Source organism: Rattus norvegicus, chromosome 9, assembly GCF_021556685.1.
Source record: "Rattus norvegicus strain SHRSP/BbbUtx chromosome 9, alternate assembly SHRSP_T2T, whole genome shotgun sequence".
Classification (NCBI taxonomy): domain Eukaryota; kingdom Metazoa; phylum Chordata; class Mammalia; order Rodentia; family Muridae; genus Rattus; species Rattus norvegicus.
This window is the reverse complement of record NC_141542.1, coordinates 71,054,725-71,075,086: the sequence shown is the minus strand read 5'-3', so window position 1 is coordinate 71,075,086 and position 20,362 is coordinate 71,054,725. Positions and strand designations below refer to the sequence as shown.

General features: G+C 41.7%; 1 protein-coding gene across 39 annotated transcripts in view; it reads right to left on the bottom strand.

Moving 5' to 3' along the window:
• Window positions 1-20,362, bottom strand: part of Ccdc150 (coiled-coil domain containing 150) — a 100,862-nt gene that overhangs the window by 4,818 nt on the left and 75,682 nt on the right. For 27 of the 39 annotated variants that reach the window (XR_015628645.1, XR_015628646.1, XR_015628623.1 and 24 more), the window contains 5 exon segments: window positions 15,308-15,436; window positions 12,499-12,668; window positions 11,444-11,537; window positions 10,272-10,441; window positions 3,718-3,844 (listed from right to left, as the gene is read on the bottom strand). Coding sequence is in view for 8 of the 39 variants with exons in the window: in NM_001412763.1 (NP_001399692.1) it covers window positions 3,718-3,844; window positions 10,272-10,441; window positions 11,444-11,537; window positions 12,499-12,668; window positions 15,308-15,436 (690 nt within the window). In the remaining 31 variants the exon portion in view is untranslated. 39 annotated transcript variants of the gene reach the window in all.

The following is a 20,362-nucleotide window of genomic DNA, read 5'->3' as shown; positions in this document are numbered from 1 at the left end:
GACTGGTTGTACCAGCTCGTAATCCTACTAACAATGGAGGAGTGTTCCTCTTTCTCCACATCCTTGCCAGCATCTGTTGTTTTTGATCTTAGCCATTCTGACTGGTGTGAGGTAGAAAATTGAACATAGTACTACCTGAGGACCCAGCTATACCTCTCTTGGGCATATACCCAAAAGATGCTCCAATATATAACAAGGACACATACTCCACTATGCTCATAGCAGCTATTATTTATAGTAGCCAGAAGCTGGAAAGAACCTAGATGTTCTTCAACAGAGGAATGGATACAGAAAATGTGGTATATCTACACAATGAAGTACTACTCAGCTATCAAAAACAATGACATCATGAAATTCATAGGCAAATGGATGGAACTAGAAAATATCATCCTGAGTGAGGTAACCCAATCACAAAACAAACAAACAAACAAACAAAAAAACAAACCACACATGGTATGCACTCACTGATAAGTGGATATTAGCCCAAAAGATTGGAATACCCAAGATACAATCCACAGACCACATGAAGCTCAAGAAGAAGGATGACTAGAGTATAGATGCTTCAGTCCTTCTTAGAAGCATCAAATATATTCACAGGAAGAAATATGGAGACAAAGTTTGGAGCAGACACTAAAGGAATGGCCATTCAGAGCCTGCCCCACCTGGGGATCCAGCCCATATATATCCAGCCATCAAACCCAGACAATATTGCTGATGCTAAGAAGCACATGCTGACAGAAGCCTGATATAGCTGTTTCCTGAGAGGCTCTGCCAGAACATGACAAATACAGAGGCGAATGCTAGCAGCCAACCAATGAACTGAGAACGGGGTCCCCATTGGAGGAGTTTGCAACCCCGTAAGAACAACAATACCAACCAACCAGAGCTCCCAGGGACTAAACCACTACCCAAAGAGTACACATGGACAGACCCATGGCTCCAACTGCATATGTAGCAGAGGATGGCCTTATTGGGCACCAATGGGAGGAGAAGCTCTTGGTCCTGCCAAGGCTGGACACCCAGTGTAGGGGAATGTCTGTCGGCGTGGAGGCTCAGTGGTCAGTGCCATACTGTACTTATTCCTTGCTGTCACAGCCCCATGGCTCACAAAATGGAAACGAACTTGGTTACATACACTTGGCTGTGCCCATTAGCATTGCATGCATTTTATGGCATTGCTTTTGCTGTGAAAGCATTTTAATACTTTTGTCTCATGCAAACGCAGTAGCACAAGGAATGATTCTAAACTGTCCTGGCCCCCACCCCAGCATAGTGTTTTCCTTTCTGTGTCATTTGCTGCAGAACTGGGAATAGAATTTATTTTTAAGAGCTGAGGCTTAAGGGATTTGCCAAAATTTATGTTTTGAGGTTTCTTAACTATGAAGTGCAATGTTCACTTCTGTGCTAATTCACAGAGCTCGTTACACAGAGGTGGCTGAGGAGGGAGACAAGAAGAGGGAAGGGACGTGCTATACAGGCTTTTTGTCCTGCCTCTCACACAGGAGTCCTTTCCTTAGACTACAACGGTCCCCACATTCTTCTGCTGCACCCCTAAGGGTCATGAGATTCTCCACTGCTACCTCAATGCAGGCCAACACTAACGTCGAGGCATGTTTGGCCAGATGCTTATTACAATTTAATTCTTTAAACAAACCTGAAAAGTAGTTATGATGATCTTGATTTTATGACAGAGGAAACAGATCCCGAAGTCAAGCCACTTAGAGACAATGCACCCGTGGCTAACACAAGCAGGGCTAGTACAAGCCTCAGCTCAGCAGTGCTCAGCTCATGTCCATGCTTCTCACCACCGGCACACTCTGTGGCCAGGTTTCCTCACACTTGCCTCACATTATCACAGATGTTCCCTTTACAGCTTCAGCTTCTTAAAGTTAGATTTATTTATGAGTATGCGTATTTTGTCTAAGTATGCATACCATCCGTGTGCCTCATTCCCAATAAGATCAGAGAGGACACTGAATCTCCTGAAATTGGAATTACAGGGAGGCTGTGAGCCAACACGTGTGTACCAGGAGCCTAGGTCTGTAAGATCGACAACTGCCCTCAACATCCACGCCATCTCTCTAGCCTCAGGTTTCAACTTTCTATGTGTTCTGAGCAATGAGCTCTAAGTAATGGTTTATTTTTATATTCAGGACACTCGTTTGTGTCCTACAGAACTTGCTCTTTGTAACATATTTATACAGTGGTTTTGAGTTCACAAAACTTTTGTAAGTATTATTAGTTGAAGTTAACTTGTAAGCTGTTATGTGTCAATAACAATTACTACATACATGTAATAAACTTAGACATAATCCATCTCAAGTCATATGTGTGTGTGTTTACTATTTTTAGGATAATTTTTATTATTTTAAAACAATTTTAAATTTAAACATATTTTTATATTCTTCTCCTCCCTCAAGTCCTTCCAGATCTTCTCTCTGTTCCTATCCACCCAACTTTAAATTTTTTCTCTGTAAACAAATAAAAATTCAATATACAACAAAACCCAACACCCTTCAAAACCAAGAAAACAAAATAAAACCATAACTTCCAAAACTGTAATCAAATAAAAGCGCACAAAAATCATTACCTTCCTCTTCAGTGTTCATGATGCAACAATTAATATGCTTATTCCTCCTTTAAAGTAGCCTTTTGACTTAATTGTCCCCTCTCAACAGAACCGTTTTACCTGGCCCTGATTTTCAATTACCAAAAGATGTTATGGTTCCTTATACCCCCATCTAGTTTCTCCTTTTTCTCCCCTACTCTACTGTAATCACAGTTAAGTTCTGTATCATCATCATTTCAGAACCTAGAGTGCTCACGTTTTTCCTAACAGTTCACTTCCAGTGATCTAGTAGGCAAGGCCATGAGATCGGGCAGGTCCCTCTGAGGTAACTTGTCTTTCCCTGATATTCCATTTTGTAGCTCAGCTTTGACCAGGCTGCATAAGAAGGCCTAGCCCTGCATCTCTGTGAGACTCAAAGCTATGCTTTCATTGTTTCCTTCCTTCTAGCCCTCAACCAGTCTAAAATAGCTTTTTCTTACTTTGAATTCCTTCAAAGCTGCACACTGCCTCTAGTTATCCAAGAAAAACTCTCTGATGTCTTGCATTTTTTCTCATGTCCAGAGTGGCAATCACAACTACACAATGGCTATTTGGCTCATGCACATAACACCAGTCACATCTTTTACAGCTCTCTGGGCTTTGTTTTTGCTTGTTCTTTTGTTTAACATAAGGTCTCACAAAGCCTAGGCTGGCCTTGAACTCAATATGTAGCTGAGGATGACCTTGGACTTCTGACCACAATGCTGGGATTGTGTGCTGCTAGAGATGGAAGCCATAGCTCTGGGCAGCTGGGCAAGCACGCTACCAAGTAAGCTATATCCCCGGCCTTCCCACAGCAGCTGCGTGTGTCTCTCTGGAGATGGAGGCTACACAGATGGGGGGACTGACAGGCTGACTAGATTGGTCAGAAGGCAGGCAACCGTCTCATACCTCTGATAGCAAAGTTCTCCTTAAGGCACCCCTCTGGCTGCCAGGGAACTGTGTGTATCACAAACAATGCTTCCTTGTCAGTGTTGCTGTACAAGGCGAGATGGCTGCAGCCGTGTGGCTGGCTGAGCAGAGGGACCAGAACAGCTAAGACAAGTGCACTGTGCACGCTCTGCTGGACCCTCTTAGGAGGTGCGCCCCTCTCTCGAGTGGCCCCATACCTCAGAAACTTCCCTATGTGATACTTTCTTTGCAGTCTCTCTCTCGGTTTGAAACTGCTTCCTCAGAGCTTCAATGCGTTCTGCATGTAATTCTGCTTCTACTTTGGATTCCTCAGCAACCCGCTCTCTGTTTTGAAGGAAACAATAAATTCACTTTAAAGGTCATCTTAAGAGTTAAGAAGGATTTTCAAGAGAATGTCAGCCCTCTAAACAACCTGTGACTCACAAGTGAGTGGCACACCATTATCAGCTCAGCCTCATGGGTAGAGCTCAGAACCAGGGAAAAAGGGGTAGGTTCCCGGCACTGTAAAACCCAACCCCAACTCTGTCTAAAGGATTCAACCAACAGAGGAAAAGCATTCAGAAAAACAGCGGAGTGGACAACCACACGTAAGAGATTACTGCTTTCTTCTGTCCTTTGCCATCAGCTACTTAACTCTCTAGGCTTAAACTGTATCATTTCCTTTTCTTGAAGTGAGAGCCCTTCCCTAACCCTAACCCTAACCCTAACCCTAACCCTAACCCTAACCCTAACCCTAACCCTAACCCTGATCAGCAGTCTTGGTTTGGGTTCTTTGGTCATGATCCATGATTAGGCTTCTGAAAATGCTGGAATTCCTTGAAATGATAAGCAGGGTGTGTGTGTCATTTTTAGCTCTTTACTCTTTCAAGGACAAACGAAAAGTTTGACACCAATGGACTTAATCGGTGACTCCTTCCTGCCTTAAGACTGATCAGGTGGGGGTGACTCAGGGAGTGGCTCTGCTGAGTGACCAATAGCAGTTCCTGGCTGCCCTTGCGTGCAATCCTTTCTCTCTCAGCATCTCTTCTGTGTGTTCAGATGATGTTTCCATGTTCCCTACATGTTTCTAGAAAAGCCTCTGCTGATGGATTGTTTGTCCACCTGGCTGGCATGCTGAGGAGAGCTGAAGGTGGCAACTGCTGACTGATGTGTACGTGCAGGTGAGGGCAGGCACAAGCCTGTGACTGGGCAGTGAAAAAGTCAGGTGGGCACAGAGTTTTGGAGAAAGGAGAGAGAGAGGAGAAGGGAAGAAGAAACAAGATGGAGTCAGAGAAGGATGACCTAGATCTGTGTGGCCTTAAAGGGCCACGGGTAGTTATGAATATTTCATAAGGGATGCATTTTTATAGGACAATTTGTCTTTATCTAGGTAGGCAGTTTATGTCAATATTAATTGGTTCAGAATTTATTGTGTGGACGTTTTGTGGAGTGAGAATTTCATGATGCAAATCTGATAAATTACAAGCTTCTAGAGTTTTGACTTTACCAGGTTACTGGGAGTTGGGACTATAACCACAGAGGGTAGATGCTGGGACTGTGGACAGAGTTCATAGCAGAGAGTCACAAGATGGCAGCTGCTGCTGGGGCCAGAGAGTAGAGGCTAGCCATGGCGGCAAGATCGCCGCAGGGCCCAGATAGTAACTGGTGACAGCGTGGGATGGAAATTGGAAAGAGTGAGTCAATTTGAGACATTTTGTTGATTAAGGTAGAAATACCCTGCAGACGCCATATGGCCCACCAGTGCCAGCAATGGCGTGGGACGGTGAATTCTTTTTTAATATTTACTGCAACTGGTAACTGTAACTCCACTCTCATCTCTGTGGATCCTAACAGAGAATTTTGCTATAGCATCTGAATAACATGCTGATATCTTTTCTTTCAAAAAAATCGTACTTATGTATGTATTTGTATGTGTATGTGCATGCATATGCACATGCAGTGTCAGAGGACAACCTGCAGGAATTGATTCTCAAATCATCAGCCTCCATGGCAAACCTTCTACCTGGTGAGCCATCTTACTGCCCTGCTAATAATTCCCATAAAGGGATGGGCACTCTGAAGTCACTGGTGAAATAGTGATGCTTCATTATTACATCCCAGACACCCTCCACACCATACTCATCATAATATATATGTATATGTATATATACACACACACGTGGAAGAAACTATTACTTATATAGTTCATATTAGATTTTGATTTTCTATTTTGTTTGTTATGAGGTTGAGATAATCAGTTCCAGTCTGCTGCCTCTGACTGAATTCAAAGTCGAGCTCCAACAACATGATATCTGATCTTGGGTAGGGATGCCATCTTCCTGCCCCATTTCCTTATCTACAAATGGTATGAACAACAGTGTCCACCATCATATGATCCGAGTTGGTTTTAAGGAATTGTTTACTGGCCCTCTCCAGCCAGCGCTGTCGCCTCTCCCACCACCCCTCACCATGTCTGAGGAACTTCTGGCTGACACATCATACCAGGAAGATGATTTCTACTGCCCTGTCTGTGAGGAGGTGCTCAAGATACCAGTGCGAACTGCGGCCTGTCAGCACATTTTCTGTAGATGATGTTTCCTGACAGCAATGAAAGTGGAATACATTGTCCCCTATGTCACAGAAGTGTGACTAGAAGAGAAAGAGAATTCCGGAATGCCGTACACCTTGAAAATATCATGAGAAGGGTTTCTGGTAGATATAGATGCTGTTCATAAAGGATTAAATTCTATCTCATGAGGCATCATTACTAATCTTGTAAGAAGTATCGGGATGAATATGGAGTTTCTTCTGTCATTCTAAACTTTAAGATTTCTCAAGATTCAGTAAGGAGCAGTTATTGCTAGATTTTCAAAATTAACAAATGAGCACCATTTAACACATTGTTCAGCTGTAATGACAGTCGACTATACCACGCGGTATTGGGCTTGCTGTTTTAAAAACTTGGTAACATACAAAATTTTACATAAATGAGAAAAATACTTTAATCCTATATTACTTGTCCATTATTAAAACTGTTTAATAGAAATTCTATACATAACCTGACAAACTCTAGGCAAAGATATATATGTGTGCATATATGTATGTGTGTGTGTATACACACATGTATATATATGTATATATGCAAAAGTTTATTGTACATATCCACATACATCTGCATCTGATAATACAGACACTTATCAAGAGGATACAAGGTCTTCTTGGCATCCCATCTTCAAGTGTCTCTTAGGTCAAGAGTCAAATTTCACCAGACAGCCTTTTTTCTTTTCTGTTAATATGTATTTTTTTAATTGGGTACCTTTTATTTACATTTCAAAAGTTATTCCCTTTCCCAGTTTCTGAGCCATAAGCCCCCTATCCCATCCCCCTTCCCTTCTTCTAAAAGGGTGTCCCCCCTCCCCAGCCACCCCTCATTCCTACCTCCCCTCCTGGGGACCAAGGGCTTCCCCTCCCACTGGTGCCCAACAAGGCCATCCTCTGCTACACATGCAGCTGGGGCCGTGGGTCTGTCCATGTGTACTCTCTGGATGGTGGTTTAGTCCCTGGAGCTCTGGAGTTGTTGGTTTTACCAGACAACCTTATTGGATCACTGTAATCGTAACCACCTATTTCAGATAGTAATTACACTTGAATAATGTGGTAAACGGTGCTCATTCGTTATTTTTGAAAATGACTCATAGCTGACGTATGGTGAGAGATTTTACCAGCCGCTTCACTACGTTTTAGTCAAGACCAAGTTTGTTCTTAATCTTTGGTATAAAATATTGTAGAGAAGGCCAAGTCACAGAGTAAAGGATGAAGAGGGAGCTGTCACACTCTGTGCTAACATAACACTGTTATGCTTTCTTTAAAATAACTAAACACAAAAGAAAATCTCTCAAGTAGTTTGCTGCTACTATATACAACATATATTGTAAAAAGGGTATATTTTGATTTTCTTAATACCCTTGTTGACTTTTCTACAATGAACATTTTTAACTTGATTTAATAAAAATGCTAATTTTGTAAAAAGGAAGTGTTTAGAATAATGCCCAATATAAGATAAGCAAATAGTAAACGTCAGCCTCTGTGTCAGCCATTATCATTATTATTTAAGTGTAAAATTCAAATCCCAACATAAAATTGATTTCAAATTTAATTTATGCTTAAATTAACTTTAAAGCAATTTAAATTTTAAAATATTTAATAAATAAGTATGTATATGCATGTGCATGTGTGTGTGTGCATGTATGTGCGTGTGTAGTGTGGAGGCCAGAGTATAACTTGAAGTATTCTATTCTATTCTATTCTATTCTATTCTATTCTATTCTATTCTATTCTATTCTATTCTATTCTATTCTATTCTATTCTACCATTTGTGTCCCAAGGGCTACACTTAGGTTGTCGAGCTTGACAGCAAGAGCCTTTCTTTACCTGTTGAGCCATCTCACCAGCCCTTAAGTTAACTTTTAATTTATTCCTTCCTTCAGGCTTCCATTTCTGCTGCCACTTGTGTAGATATGAGCTTCAGTTTTTCCTTTTATTGTAGAAGGAACACTCAGTGTGACATCTATTCAAACAGAGTTTTGCATGCATAGTATCCTGTTGTTAATTATGGCCCTCCTGGAAGAAAGGCCTTTAACACTTACTTATCCTGCTCTTGCTTTCTCCTGAGGAGACTGTCCATTGTTAGTTCCTGAAACAGTTTTCTGGTTCAGTGAGCTATACTCACAAAATCTCAAGCTCAGTGACAACTCTTCTCTCGATTTTCTCCAAGTGGGGTCCTTCTCTGTACCCTCAGAATAGAGTCTGGCTCTCACCATAGACCCAGGAAGGAAAGCAGCAGAAGTATTCTCCTTCACAGAGCCCCGGGCCCCTCATCTTCTCACTGCCTGCCTGCCTTTCATCAGCAGCCAAATTTTGCTGCTATACAGTCAGGGGTTTTCTAGGTCCTGATGATTCTTATTCTGTGTAATCTTCTAGAGCTACAGAGATGAACCATCTGCAGATGCTCAGTAGACAGCAGCCGCAAGTCCAATGGCTCCTTCTCTGGCCTCTTCCTTCTCCCTGAATAGCGCCATGCCCTGACCTCGGTTCTGCCTATGTTTTCCCATGAAGACAGTACACTTCGGCACATCAGCTCTCATATTTGTAAAGAGGAACCCAAACTGTGGCCTCTTTTCAGAACCAGACCTATCTTTCTACACCTCATAATTCCTCCTCAAATCCGATGAGTCTAAAACAATCTCCTGGGCGTTATCTTTCTTCCTGAGTGAGTACCCAGATTGGTACAACTGTGCACAATGTCGAGAGGCTGGCAAGCTTCAAGTGAGGTAGGATTGCTCTTTGATGAAAACATAAGCTATGCGTGGTACACATTTGAAGCAAGTGAGTCTCACCCTACTCCTTCCTTGTCACTGACCCTTGCAATAATTAGTTTAGCTATAGTGGGAGGGGTTATGCTTTATGTTTTTAAGACTGAAAATACTTTTCATACAATATATTCTGATTATGCCTCCCCTCCCTCAATTCTTCCCATATCAGTCCACTTTGATGCACTCTCTTATTAGAAAATGAAGTCATTAAAAAAAGAAAAAAGTTGTAAAAAGCTAAAATAAAACCCAACATACCTGTATAGGGAAAAACAAACAAATGAACAGAAAAAACAAAGAGGACTTGCAGACTTCCAGAGTATTCAGGGTGAAGAACGACTCACAGTGTATGTGAGTGACTTCCATGGGTTTTAAGATGATTCTGGCAGCCACTATACAAACACCGTATTAGCCAATACTGCACAGCCTTGTGCAGCACAGTCTGTAAAACGTGAGGTGGAACGTGCATAGACTGCGTATGTGGAAAGGACCTTGCTTCTTTACCTTAGCTTCTGCCCTGACCCTGCACGGACATGTTACAGTTAGTGACAAGAAACAGGTTCTACACGTGCTTCCCTGAGCATAAGTTTCCATAGAGTAATGTTAGTGTCTAAACCATATTTACTGCCATGTTGTTTGTAATAAAACTTTCATGGTTGCATAGAGCCAAGTTCAGGCGAAAACAAAAAGTGATCCATGGCCATCATTGCTTAGATGTAGCTGTTCCATCCTCATGAGTTAGACTCACTCAGACTCCTGGGATTCTTTGTCCAAATCTAAGATTTATTTTGGTTTCCTTAATTTTTATTTACATATGTGTGCATGTGTTTGTGTGTGTGCCATGTGTCCACGTCAGGGGACAACTCTTGGGAGCTAGTTCTCTTGCTGCCTTGTAGGACTGGAATTGAATCAGGTCACCTGACCACATAAGCCTCTGCCCACTAAGCCATGTCTCTTAGCTCTTACTTTGGCTTTCTTGAGGTAGGATCTTACTATGTAACCCAGGCTGACTTCAAGCTCATGATCTTCCTGCCTTGGCCTTCTAAGTACTGAAACTGCCAGTGTGCGCCTCCATTCCTGGCTCAGGTAATGCTTTAGAAGGAGGGCTTAAGCTTGGGAGAAACACGAGTGTCCCTTGCAGTAGTCTAAGTTTTGGTTAATGTCACATAAAGAATCAGCTCAATAACGGGCAGAGACCTGAAAAGGAGAAACACACCAGCTTGCTCCAGCCAGCGGTTACCGGTTACCGGTTACCGGTTGCTTTCAGCTATGCCTGGGAGCTTACAGTGACTGACCAGGATGCACTAGCTCAGGCAAGAGGAAGGGCTTTACTAGCTTCTCCAAACCAGCCCCTCGCTCTCCAGAGGCGCTGCCCCATCCCACTGTGAATCTACTGTCCTTACTTGAAGGCTTCCAGATTCTGCCGCTCACGCTCTTTGCTCTCCAGTTTTTCTTGGAGGTGATCAAGCTTAGACTGCAGATGGCCATTTGTCTGGAGAGCCTGCTCTAGGCTCATGGCCAGTTTCCTGTTATCTTCTCTAGTTACATCTAGAGACTTCTGTAGTGGCTCCATCTGAAAGGAAGAGGAGTGCCCGTGAGTCCAGGGTAGTCAGGAGACCAGTCTTTACTCCTTATACTCTGGCTGTAAGTGCCACAGAAATGACCTGTCAGAGCTAGAAACAAACACTGTAGGTACACCATCTCTGTCTCTCTCTCTGTCTTTCTCTCTCTGTCTCTCTCTCTCTGTCTCTCTCTCTCTGTCTCTGTCTGTCTGTCTGTCTGTCTGTCTCTCTCTCTCTCTCTCACACACACACACACACACACACACACACACACACACATCATCGTCATCATCACCAACACCACTCTCAGAAGGCAGTTCTATCGGAGATCAGAGAGTATGGGAGAATAGAGCTAGCTTACATTACCTTGATTTTTAAGAGTTTCATTAGTTATTCTCTTACTGATTCTATCTTCTGGTCTCATTCTCTAGGAGATTAAAAACTGGCAACTATTCCTTGTTTACTTTTCCCAAACCAGGCTGATTTAAGGGCCAACGAGAAGTCTCAGTAGAAGAAGTCTCCTGCCACCCAGCTTGCTGCCTTCAGTTCAGTCATTTGGATTCATTAGGAGAAAATGGAGTCTCACAATTTGCCATGTAACTTCCACACACATGTGCTCCACACAGAGTACATGAGTACTCTAGCCTCCAAATAAACAAACATTTAAAGGCGTATTCATGCTTTCTATAAATATGTATGTGTGGATATATACTTAGTGGGCACACATGCATACACATGTCTTCTCACTAACAGGGTCGCCAGCTACCTCTGAGATTAGACATTATTTTCTAAAAACATTTAACTCCTGAAATAACCTGTGCATTTATAAATGAGGAGAATATAGATAACACAAGACAAAAAAATCAGTCAAAATTATGCAATTACCAATTTTCTATATGTCACTGTCCAGAATTACTAATGAAAAGGGACCTTCTGTGTTTCATTTTTCTGAAACCTACGGTCACAACAGAACTGAACAGATGGGTGTTGGCAGCTCCACACCAGGCTTCTACCTCATTGCTGTGCTGGGCCTCCACAATCAGCATCCTGGCCTGCCACTGGTCCACCTCCGCTTCAAGCTTCTGTACTCGCTGCTGATTTAGAGACCTAACAATGGAAGGAAAGCACAAGAGGTGACTGTAAAGGAGGGCACAGGAATGATGGCACCATGTGTAAGGTCCAGGACGCCTTGGTTTTCGGAGCTCAGACTGCATTATCAGCAGTTATACATGCTCAAAATATCAGAGAGCATATAATATAACTTCATCTTCAGGGCAAGAAAGGAAGGCTCCTAAGGAATTAAACCATTGTCTCGCATGTGACTCAATCACACTTACTCATTAGGCTATGAATCCATGTTTTTGACCGGTTTCTGGCATGGCCATTTAGTGTACTGATTTACCAGCTTGGTAAGGTTTGGCCTGCAGCTAAGATTTTTGCTTCTAAATATAACAGCTACTCTGAGATGTACTGTGACAAGCAAACAATATTTTATATTTTATTATCTTGCATTTTAAAAAATTAATGTACTAGAGAACACATTTATAATACACAAAATAAAGATAAATACAGTGGGAAAAATACAATTCCCTTGTCACCTCATACACAGAAGCAGTATGAACTGGAACATACATAATGTATCCCAGAGGCACGATCAGCCTCGGGCCATTTTTTTCTTAGCACAAAAGAAATATTAAATGTAATTTTTCTTTATTTTTAAATTGTTTGACATTTTATGTAATTTTGAAATATTCAATGAAATCCAGTAATTAAACACAGCTAGAAGTAATTCTCAGACTGATTAACCTAAGAAAGTTATTAACCTTGCAATTAGGCTTGAATGGTGCAGAAAGTAGTAATGGTTAGAAGTCCACATGCTTCAAGGACACAGTTTCCTTCCTGTCACTCTACCAGGGGCAACTTGGACCTTTGCAAAGCTTTCTAACTGCAGGATTAGCCCCTAACCTGCTAGTTCTTCAAACACCACTTTAATAGTTTTTCCAAAGTAAATGATACTCAAAGAGACTTCATGCTCTTCCTCAAAAGGGCTGAAAACATATATCAGTACCTTTCCTTCTTGAGGCCTGCGATCTCTGAATCTCTCCTCCCGAGCTCTATCTGGACTTTCTCCAGGGCACCCTGCATCTTACTGTGGGAAGCCAGCACATTTTCCAGCATGATTGTGACTTTGCAGTTGTCTTCTTTAGCCTCTGCTAATTGTTTCTGAAAGTTACCCACCTAAAGGAAAATGAAACAAGGTAAGAAAAGGGTAAGGTGCGGTTCATTTTTGTTTCTTAAGTTATTGTATCCTGAGGACCCAGCTATACCTCTCCTGGGCATACACCCAAAAGATGCTCCAACATATATCAAAGACACATGCTCCACTATGTTCATCACAGCCTTATTTATAATAGCCAGAAGCTGGGAAGAACCCAGGTGCCTTTCAATAGAGGAATGGATACAGAAATGTGGTACAGCTACACAATGGAGTATTACTCAGCTATCAAAAACAATGACTTTATGAAATTCATAGGCAAATGGATGGAACTAGAAAATATCATCCTGAGGTAACCCAATCACAGAAAAACACACATGGTATGCACTCACTGATAAGTGGATATTAGCCCAAAAGCTCGAATTACCCAAAAATACAGAAGCTCAATACAGAAGCACAGACCACATGAAGCTCAAGAAGAAGAAGGATGACCAAAGTGCAGATGCTTCAGTCCTTCTTAAAAGGGGGAACAAAAATATTCATAGGAGGGGATATGGAGGCAAAGTTTGGAGCAGAGACTGAAGGAACGGCCATTCACAGCCTGCCCCACATGTGGCCCACATATATACAGCCACCAAACTAGATGAGATTGATGAAGCTAAGAAGTGCACACTGACAGGAGCCTGATGTAGATGTCTCCTGAGAGACACAGCCAGAGCATGATAAATATAGAGGTGAATACTAGCAGTAAACCATTGAACTGAGAATGGGACCCCTATTAGAGGAATTAGAGAAAGGATTGAAAGGGCTGAAGGGGCCTTCAACCCCATAAGAACAACAATGCCAACCTTCCATAGCTCCTAGGGACTAAACTAAACCCAAAGACTATACATGGACTGACCCATGGCTTCAAATGCATATGTAGCAGAGGATGGCCTTGTTTTGCACCAATGAAAGGCGAAGCCCTTGGTCCTGCCAAGATTGTACTTCCAGTGTGGGGGAATGTGGGGGGGGGAGGGCAGAAAGGGGGGCTGGATGGGGAGAGGAACACCCTTAAAGAAGAAGGGGAGAGGAAGGGAATAGGGGGCTTATGGGCAGGAAATCGGGAAAGGGAATAACATTTGACATGTAAATAAAAAAATATCTGATAAAAAAAAGTTATTGTGTTTTGAGAAGAAGAAAAGTTCTCCATGGAAATGTGGCAATTTCCTGACTACTGCCACAGCACAGCACACAATTAAGTGAACATAATGGGCCAACAACTTCTGTGGTTCAGAGGTGATCATGGAGAAGTATGCTCAGCTGTCTTCTCATGGGCTCAGAAAAAGAGAGCATGTCTGAAATTATCTAGAATAAAAGGCTGGGGAGAAAGAGAAGCTGCTAAAGAATCGTGTCCATAGGTCTCCCTCTGGGAAGACGCAGTAATGCTTACCACTGGCTGTCAAGAAGCTTGAGATGGGCTGGCAAGAGGGTTCAGAGTGTACAGCACAGCCCACTAAGCATGATGACCTAAGTTCCCTCTCTGGGATCCATATGATGGAAGGAGAAAACTGACTCCTGCAAAATTTCCTCTGACCTCCACAATGCATCCACATGCATCCATATACAACAGATTATATGTGTGTATGTATATGTACATGTATGTATATGTATGTATGTGTGTATGTATGTACATATACATATATGTATATATACACATATATACACAGAGAAGTTTGAGGTATGGATAGGGGAAGGGATAAAAACATGGCACACATACATAATTGGATATTATTCAGACATAACAGAATTCTGTTATTTGTAGCAACATGGGTGGAAGTGGCAGACATTAGATTAACTGAAATAACTCAGGCACAGAAAGATATATAATGTATATGCTCAGTTAAGTGTGGAAGCTAAAAACCTGATCTCAACAAAGTAGAAAAGAGTGATTGTTAGAGCCTTGGAAAGGTGGTAGAGGAAGGACCATGGGATGGTTATCCAGTCAGTGGTGCCACTCTAATGGTTTTTCAATGACAATAAGATCACATTTCTGCCAAGAATTAGTTGAATGTTTCACATATAAACAGTATAAGCAGCTAGTCACATACATATCAAATGTTCTCTACATAAAGGATGAATGCTTGAGCTGACAGCTATGCTGAGTATGGTATGGCTGTTGTGTTTATAGATGTATGAAAATGTCATATAATGTACACGATTACGATGTGTTAATGAAAAATCTAAACACAGGAGTATTGTTAAGGTGAAGCCTCACAGCAAGGCCCTATGACACTACTTAGATGCAAAGAGGAGGCTGGGCAGGATGTAAAACCATAATCCCAGCCCCAGGACCAGGGGATGGCCAGGGACTAAGGACAGACACTCTCAGACCAGCCTGGGATACATGGTCATACCGTTTCCAAAAAACCAAGAGAAGTTCAAAGAAACAGGTAAGTAGAGGACCCTCAGAGGTGGTTACACCATCTATCCATCCATCTGACTGGCTTCAACAGAAAACAATCCGACCCTCCTGGTAGTCACAGTGTGACATATACAGCTATTTTAACCTTTCACTGATCTCATCTCCTCTTTCCATGAATGGGAAAGGAAGTTAGGGAATGTGGCTTGTCAGATTTCATATGCCCCTGCCAGACACAGACTTTCACAGACGGTGCCTTGCCTTCTTGTTCTCCCTGTCCTCCAATGCCTCCAGGTCCCCTTTCAACTTCTGGCTTTCTTTCAGGGCAGCATCCCGACACTTCACTGCTTCAGCCAGCTCTTCCTCATTTTTCCCAAGAAGAGATTTTATCTTGGAAGGAAAAAAGAAAGAATGCATAACTTTCTAAAGCACAACAAACCAGTGACCGTACTAAAACACAGACATTTATAAGACAAACATGAATAATTAAATATGCTTATCCGCTTGAATAAACAAACCCACTTCCAGTACCTGTTTATCCTTTACAAAAAACTACAGATTTTTAACATCCAAATCAGTGAATAACAGAGGTGCCAGGGGCCTGCCCTGGCTGGAATGGGTTGAAGTGGGACACAGCATTGGATGCCAAAAGACTGAGGATCTCTCTCTCGCATTTTAACTCTCTAACTGTTCCGTGCTAAACACTTTACCTTTTCACACTGTTCTGTGCTTCCCTAAATGCTGGGGAACCAACTCTTTACCTCTCTTATTATGTACTTTATAATTCTCTGGGCTTCAGTAAGCACTGGAAAACTCAACACTTTATAAACTTACTTTACAATTCTCTGGCAATTAACATATGCTGTATGGCATGTGGAATTCAGTAGAGGATTTATTGCTAAGGCTCCTTTCTCTCTTGCCTGAAGCCTCACCTTTCAATGGCCAGGTGAGAGGGAGGCTTGGAGCAGTTAACTTTTACTGAACCAGGAAAAGAAAGTCATTCTCACAGAAAGAAAAACTTACTCAAGCAAATATGCATACATATATTTATACACACATTCATATACACACATTCATTCACCTTTTTGTTGGGTCCAACCATCTGTCTCATCAACTTACACACACACACACACACACACACACACACACACACCTATACTTATAAATACATACATATATATTATATATATATACACACACACACACACATACACATGGTGGATGGAGCAAAAGCCCCCATGAACAGGTTTCATTGAGCAAGCGTCAGTGCAGAAAGAACTCATGCATTCTGGATGAAAAGAAAGCTCCAACCTTTCTTTCTTTCTTTTTTTTTTAATTGGATATTTTTATTTACATTTCAAATGTAACCCCCTTTCCTGGTTTCTTATCTATAAGCCTCCCATCCTATCCCCCCTCCTCCTTCTTCTCTAAGGGTATTCCCCCTCCCCAATCATCTACCTCGTCCTGCCTTTCCACCCTACCATTCCCCTACATTGGGGGGCCCAGCCTTGGTAGGACCAAGGGCTTCTCCTCCCATTGGTGCTGAACAAGGCCATCCTCTGCTACATATGCAGCTCCAACCTTTATTTCTAAGAGAAAGAAAAAGCTTTTACCTTTTTAGTGACAGAAAAGCCCTGTCCTTGTCAGTAAGAAGAAACTTGCTGTTAGGCAAAAACCTATCTCATGGTAAGAAGCCGCTTGCCTGCTCTCTCTGCTCTCCTTCTGCTATGCCTCTATCCTGCTTCTCTTCTGCTTCTGCTTCTATTGTCATCACTCCTAGTTCTTGTACTTTTTCGGGATACATGATCACATGGTATTCTAAGAATTTTTTTAAGTTCACAATAAGTTCAAACATAAATTCAAATCATAAATTGAATAAGGAGTTAAAACAGAAATGTTTACATGTGTTTCCATTAAGACTAGTTATCTAATTAAACATTCATTTTCTGCCACTAGTTCTACATACAGGTCATTAAGAATTTAAAACAATAATTCTTGTGTCTAAGTTAGCATGGTTTTATCTAGAGGGAAATTATCTGCCTTGTGTTTCATTAGTACTGAAGTTTTGTAAAACTAAGTCCAGATAATATTTTATTTTTTGTCCTTGCACCTACAGTAAATTGTCCATACCCAGTTTTATGGCCTTTAGTTATCAGATAATGGTTTCATAGCCAGCCCAGAAAGAATATTTTCATTGATTATAAATCTGTTTCAAACCTGCTTTCCATCTTAGTGCTATTAGCCCATAACACATGAAGGTTTATAGAACCCTAATTACAGTATTTTATATTATATTATAGAGGGCTCAAAATTACTTGTATAAATTTAGGAATTCTATACAATCATCATTAGGAATTATGAAATCATCAATTTGTCTACATAGAATTGCTACAAAGAGTACATCTTCATTGATCTGCAGAAAATTTGCCCAATAGGTAGACTAATGTCCAGGTGGTATTATTTTTAATACTTAATATTAAATTAATACTTTAATATCTATTTATTAATAAAATAATTAATTGATAATAAAATCATTAATTTAATAACAGGAAAGACATATCAGCTGCAAGAAGCAATTTTCAGATGAGATTTCTGAAAACCTTGCAATTCAGAATTATCTATTGCAGACCATGCAGTACGATGTGTCATCTCCAGGTTACTGGTATGCTTTTAGCCTTTCATAAATGGCTTCTGTCATATGGGCAAACTTAATATGTAACTCAATTCAGTGAAAACACAGACACAAGAGAAGAAGGACTATGGAACTAAAAGCTTACAACCTTTGAAAATACAAACAATTAGAAATAAGAAGCTGCCTCAATGAGTCTGGGCAAAGGAGAAAAGTGAGCACAGCTCTAGTCCAAAGAGATAAAGATGGCAAGAGGAGGGGAATCAGAAGGGAGTGAAGCATGGGGGGTAGGGGGAAAGTGCAGGAAATGGACCACTGACACCTGGGAAGGAGCAAGCAGCAAGGCCTTTAGTTGGCTCCCTGGTGAAGGTAGGGGAGTCAGACGATTTGTCTAAAAGGCTCGCCAGCAGGGTCAGTTGAAACAAACTGATACCCTAACCACAGGACAAGCCTGCAGCTTATTTGAGACATCTGGTCAGGTAGTTACTGTCTCTACTCTGCTACTCCCTGTCAGAACACATTGCAAGAATGCAGTCATTCAAGAGGAATTCTGAGTGCTTGTGAAAAGACTCCAAGAAAACAAGAGAAGGTCTTGTGACCGTAGTTTCTCCAAAAGCACAAAACTGTTCTTGGGATGGACTTTCATACTCCTCCTAGGTGTAGCAGACGGGAGTGAGTTTACTGCAGCTGGTGTTATCCGTGGCCTATCTGGTAAAACATGGGTTTTTTGTTTGTTTGTTTTTGTTTGTTGCCCTGTGTGGCTTATTCTTGCAATTGAACGATTTACTCATGTGATTCTTCTTAATCTCAGAGTATACATTCTTGAATACTCTGAACAAAGCTGGCTATCTCACGAGACTATAGTCCACCTCACATTTAAGCTCCAGGTTAACACCACCAACTAGAGCTGTAAACAATGTCCCAAACCTCAGAGTGCAGTGGCTAGGTGTCATCTAGAGAAGGAGCTATTGTTCAAGACTTTGTTACCCTCAGAGCCTAATAAAATGACTGGTCAGAAGTCAAGGAACCTGGAGAGGAGTTGAAGTACCAGAAGGCTCCTTGGGCAGTTAAGGGTACAGAGAATGGGAGTACTGCCCTTGGTTCCTGGGACCTTAGCCCATCACCTGAGGATAGATGAAGAGTCTCACAGCCTTGAGCTTGAGGTGAACAGATGAATTCGTCTTCTGAAGGCATTTGTCTGAGGTAGGGCTCACTGTTGGTAGCACTGGTTACTTTGTAGACAGGTGGGATGCTGCATTTCAGCCTTGTCCCTCTGGCTAGTGGTTAAAGGCTTGAGAACGCAGAGTGGACCTTGTATACAGGGCTCAGTGCTTTACTTGCTTGCTACAACTGGTAATACAGTCCGGGGTGGCCTTTGAGCACAGCACTAGACACCCAAGAAACTCAGGAGTCTCAGGAGTGCAGGGAAATCTGCTGGACCAAGATTCAAAGCTAATGGTGGTCAGCATAGCCTCTGGTACGCAGGGAGGAAATTCCATCTGACTGCCCTGGTTCATCACTGTCCACATGGTAGGAAGGACAGACTAACTAACCGCCTCTTTCTACTTGGCGGACAACTTTATGGGACTCAGAAAGAAGCTGTTCCTGTACATCACCCTTTTTCTGCTATGTGTGTTCTCTATGCAAAAGAAGTGGTGCTAGTGCAATTAAAATTGTCTTTGTATCATAAGTATTATTGTTGTGTGTTCTTATATGCAATGTGTGATTTATGGCTCTGTGTGCCACGAACACATGTACAGGTTAAGAGGACAACTTTGCTGAGACAATGAGCTCCTTCCACCTTACCCAGGGTTCCAGGGATCAAACTCAGATCATCAGTCAGGCTTGTGCGGCCAGTGCCCTTACTGTTGAGCCATCTTCTTTATCATTTCTACTTTTACCATGAATATTACTTTTGTCACTTCCATGGTTACTGCTATCTTAGCAATTTTTATTGTATTTCTGCATCCTGTTCGGTTTGAAGTTGTGTTACAGTCAATGTTCCTCAGTGGTATGGAGACTGAGAGGAGACTGCTCCCTAAGAGTCACAAGTGAAACAGAAGCAGACATTCCATCCTCAGATATAGAAACTGTAACAGAAATACAAGATCCATGAGAAAGGAGCAAGATCCCTCCAAAGACCATGGCTCATCAACTACCACATCCAAAGAGATTGACATGGTTCAAGTACTAAACCAAAAATCCAAAAGTCTACTTTATAAAAATGATAATGACATCAAAAATAAGCATATGAAAGTAGTGTGGGAATTCATTTACAGCATAGATAAAAAGTTCAGCAAGCCAGCCACATGCTGAGTAATAGAACAAGAAACCTGATATTTGATGAGGAGAAAAGAGAACAGAATGTTAGAAATGAAGCAGAGAAGGAAGCATAAGCAATAGATTTGATCGAGCAGTCAAAAGATATCAGTGGGCTGGAGACATAGCTCAGTGGTAAGAAAAACTTGTTACATAAACATCAGGACCAGAGAGTTTCAATTCCTATTACCCACTTAAAAGTCAGACACAGCTAGCTAGTTATGCCTGTAACTCCAGCACTGGCAGGCAGAAACAAGCAGATCCTGGCCAAACAGCACAGGTGAAAGGAAGAGCCTCAGGTTCAGAGAGCTTGCCTCACCGGAAGAAAGAAGAGAATAATAGAGGAAGATGCTTGATGCCCTTCTCTG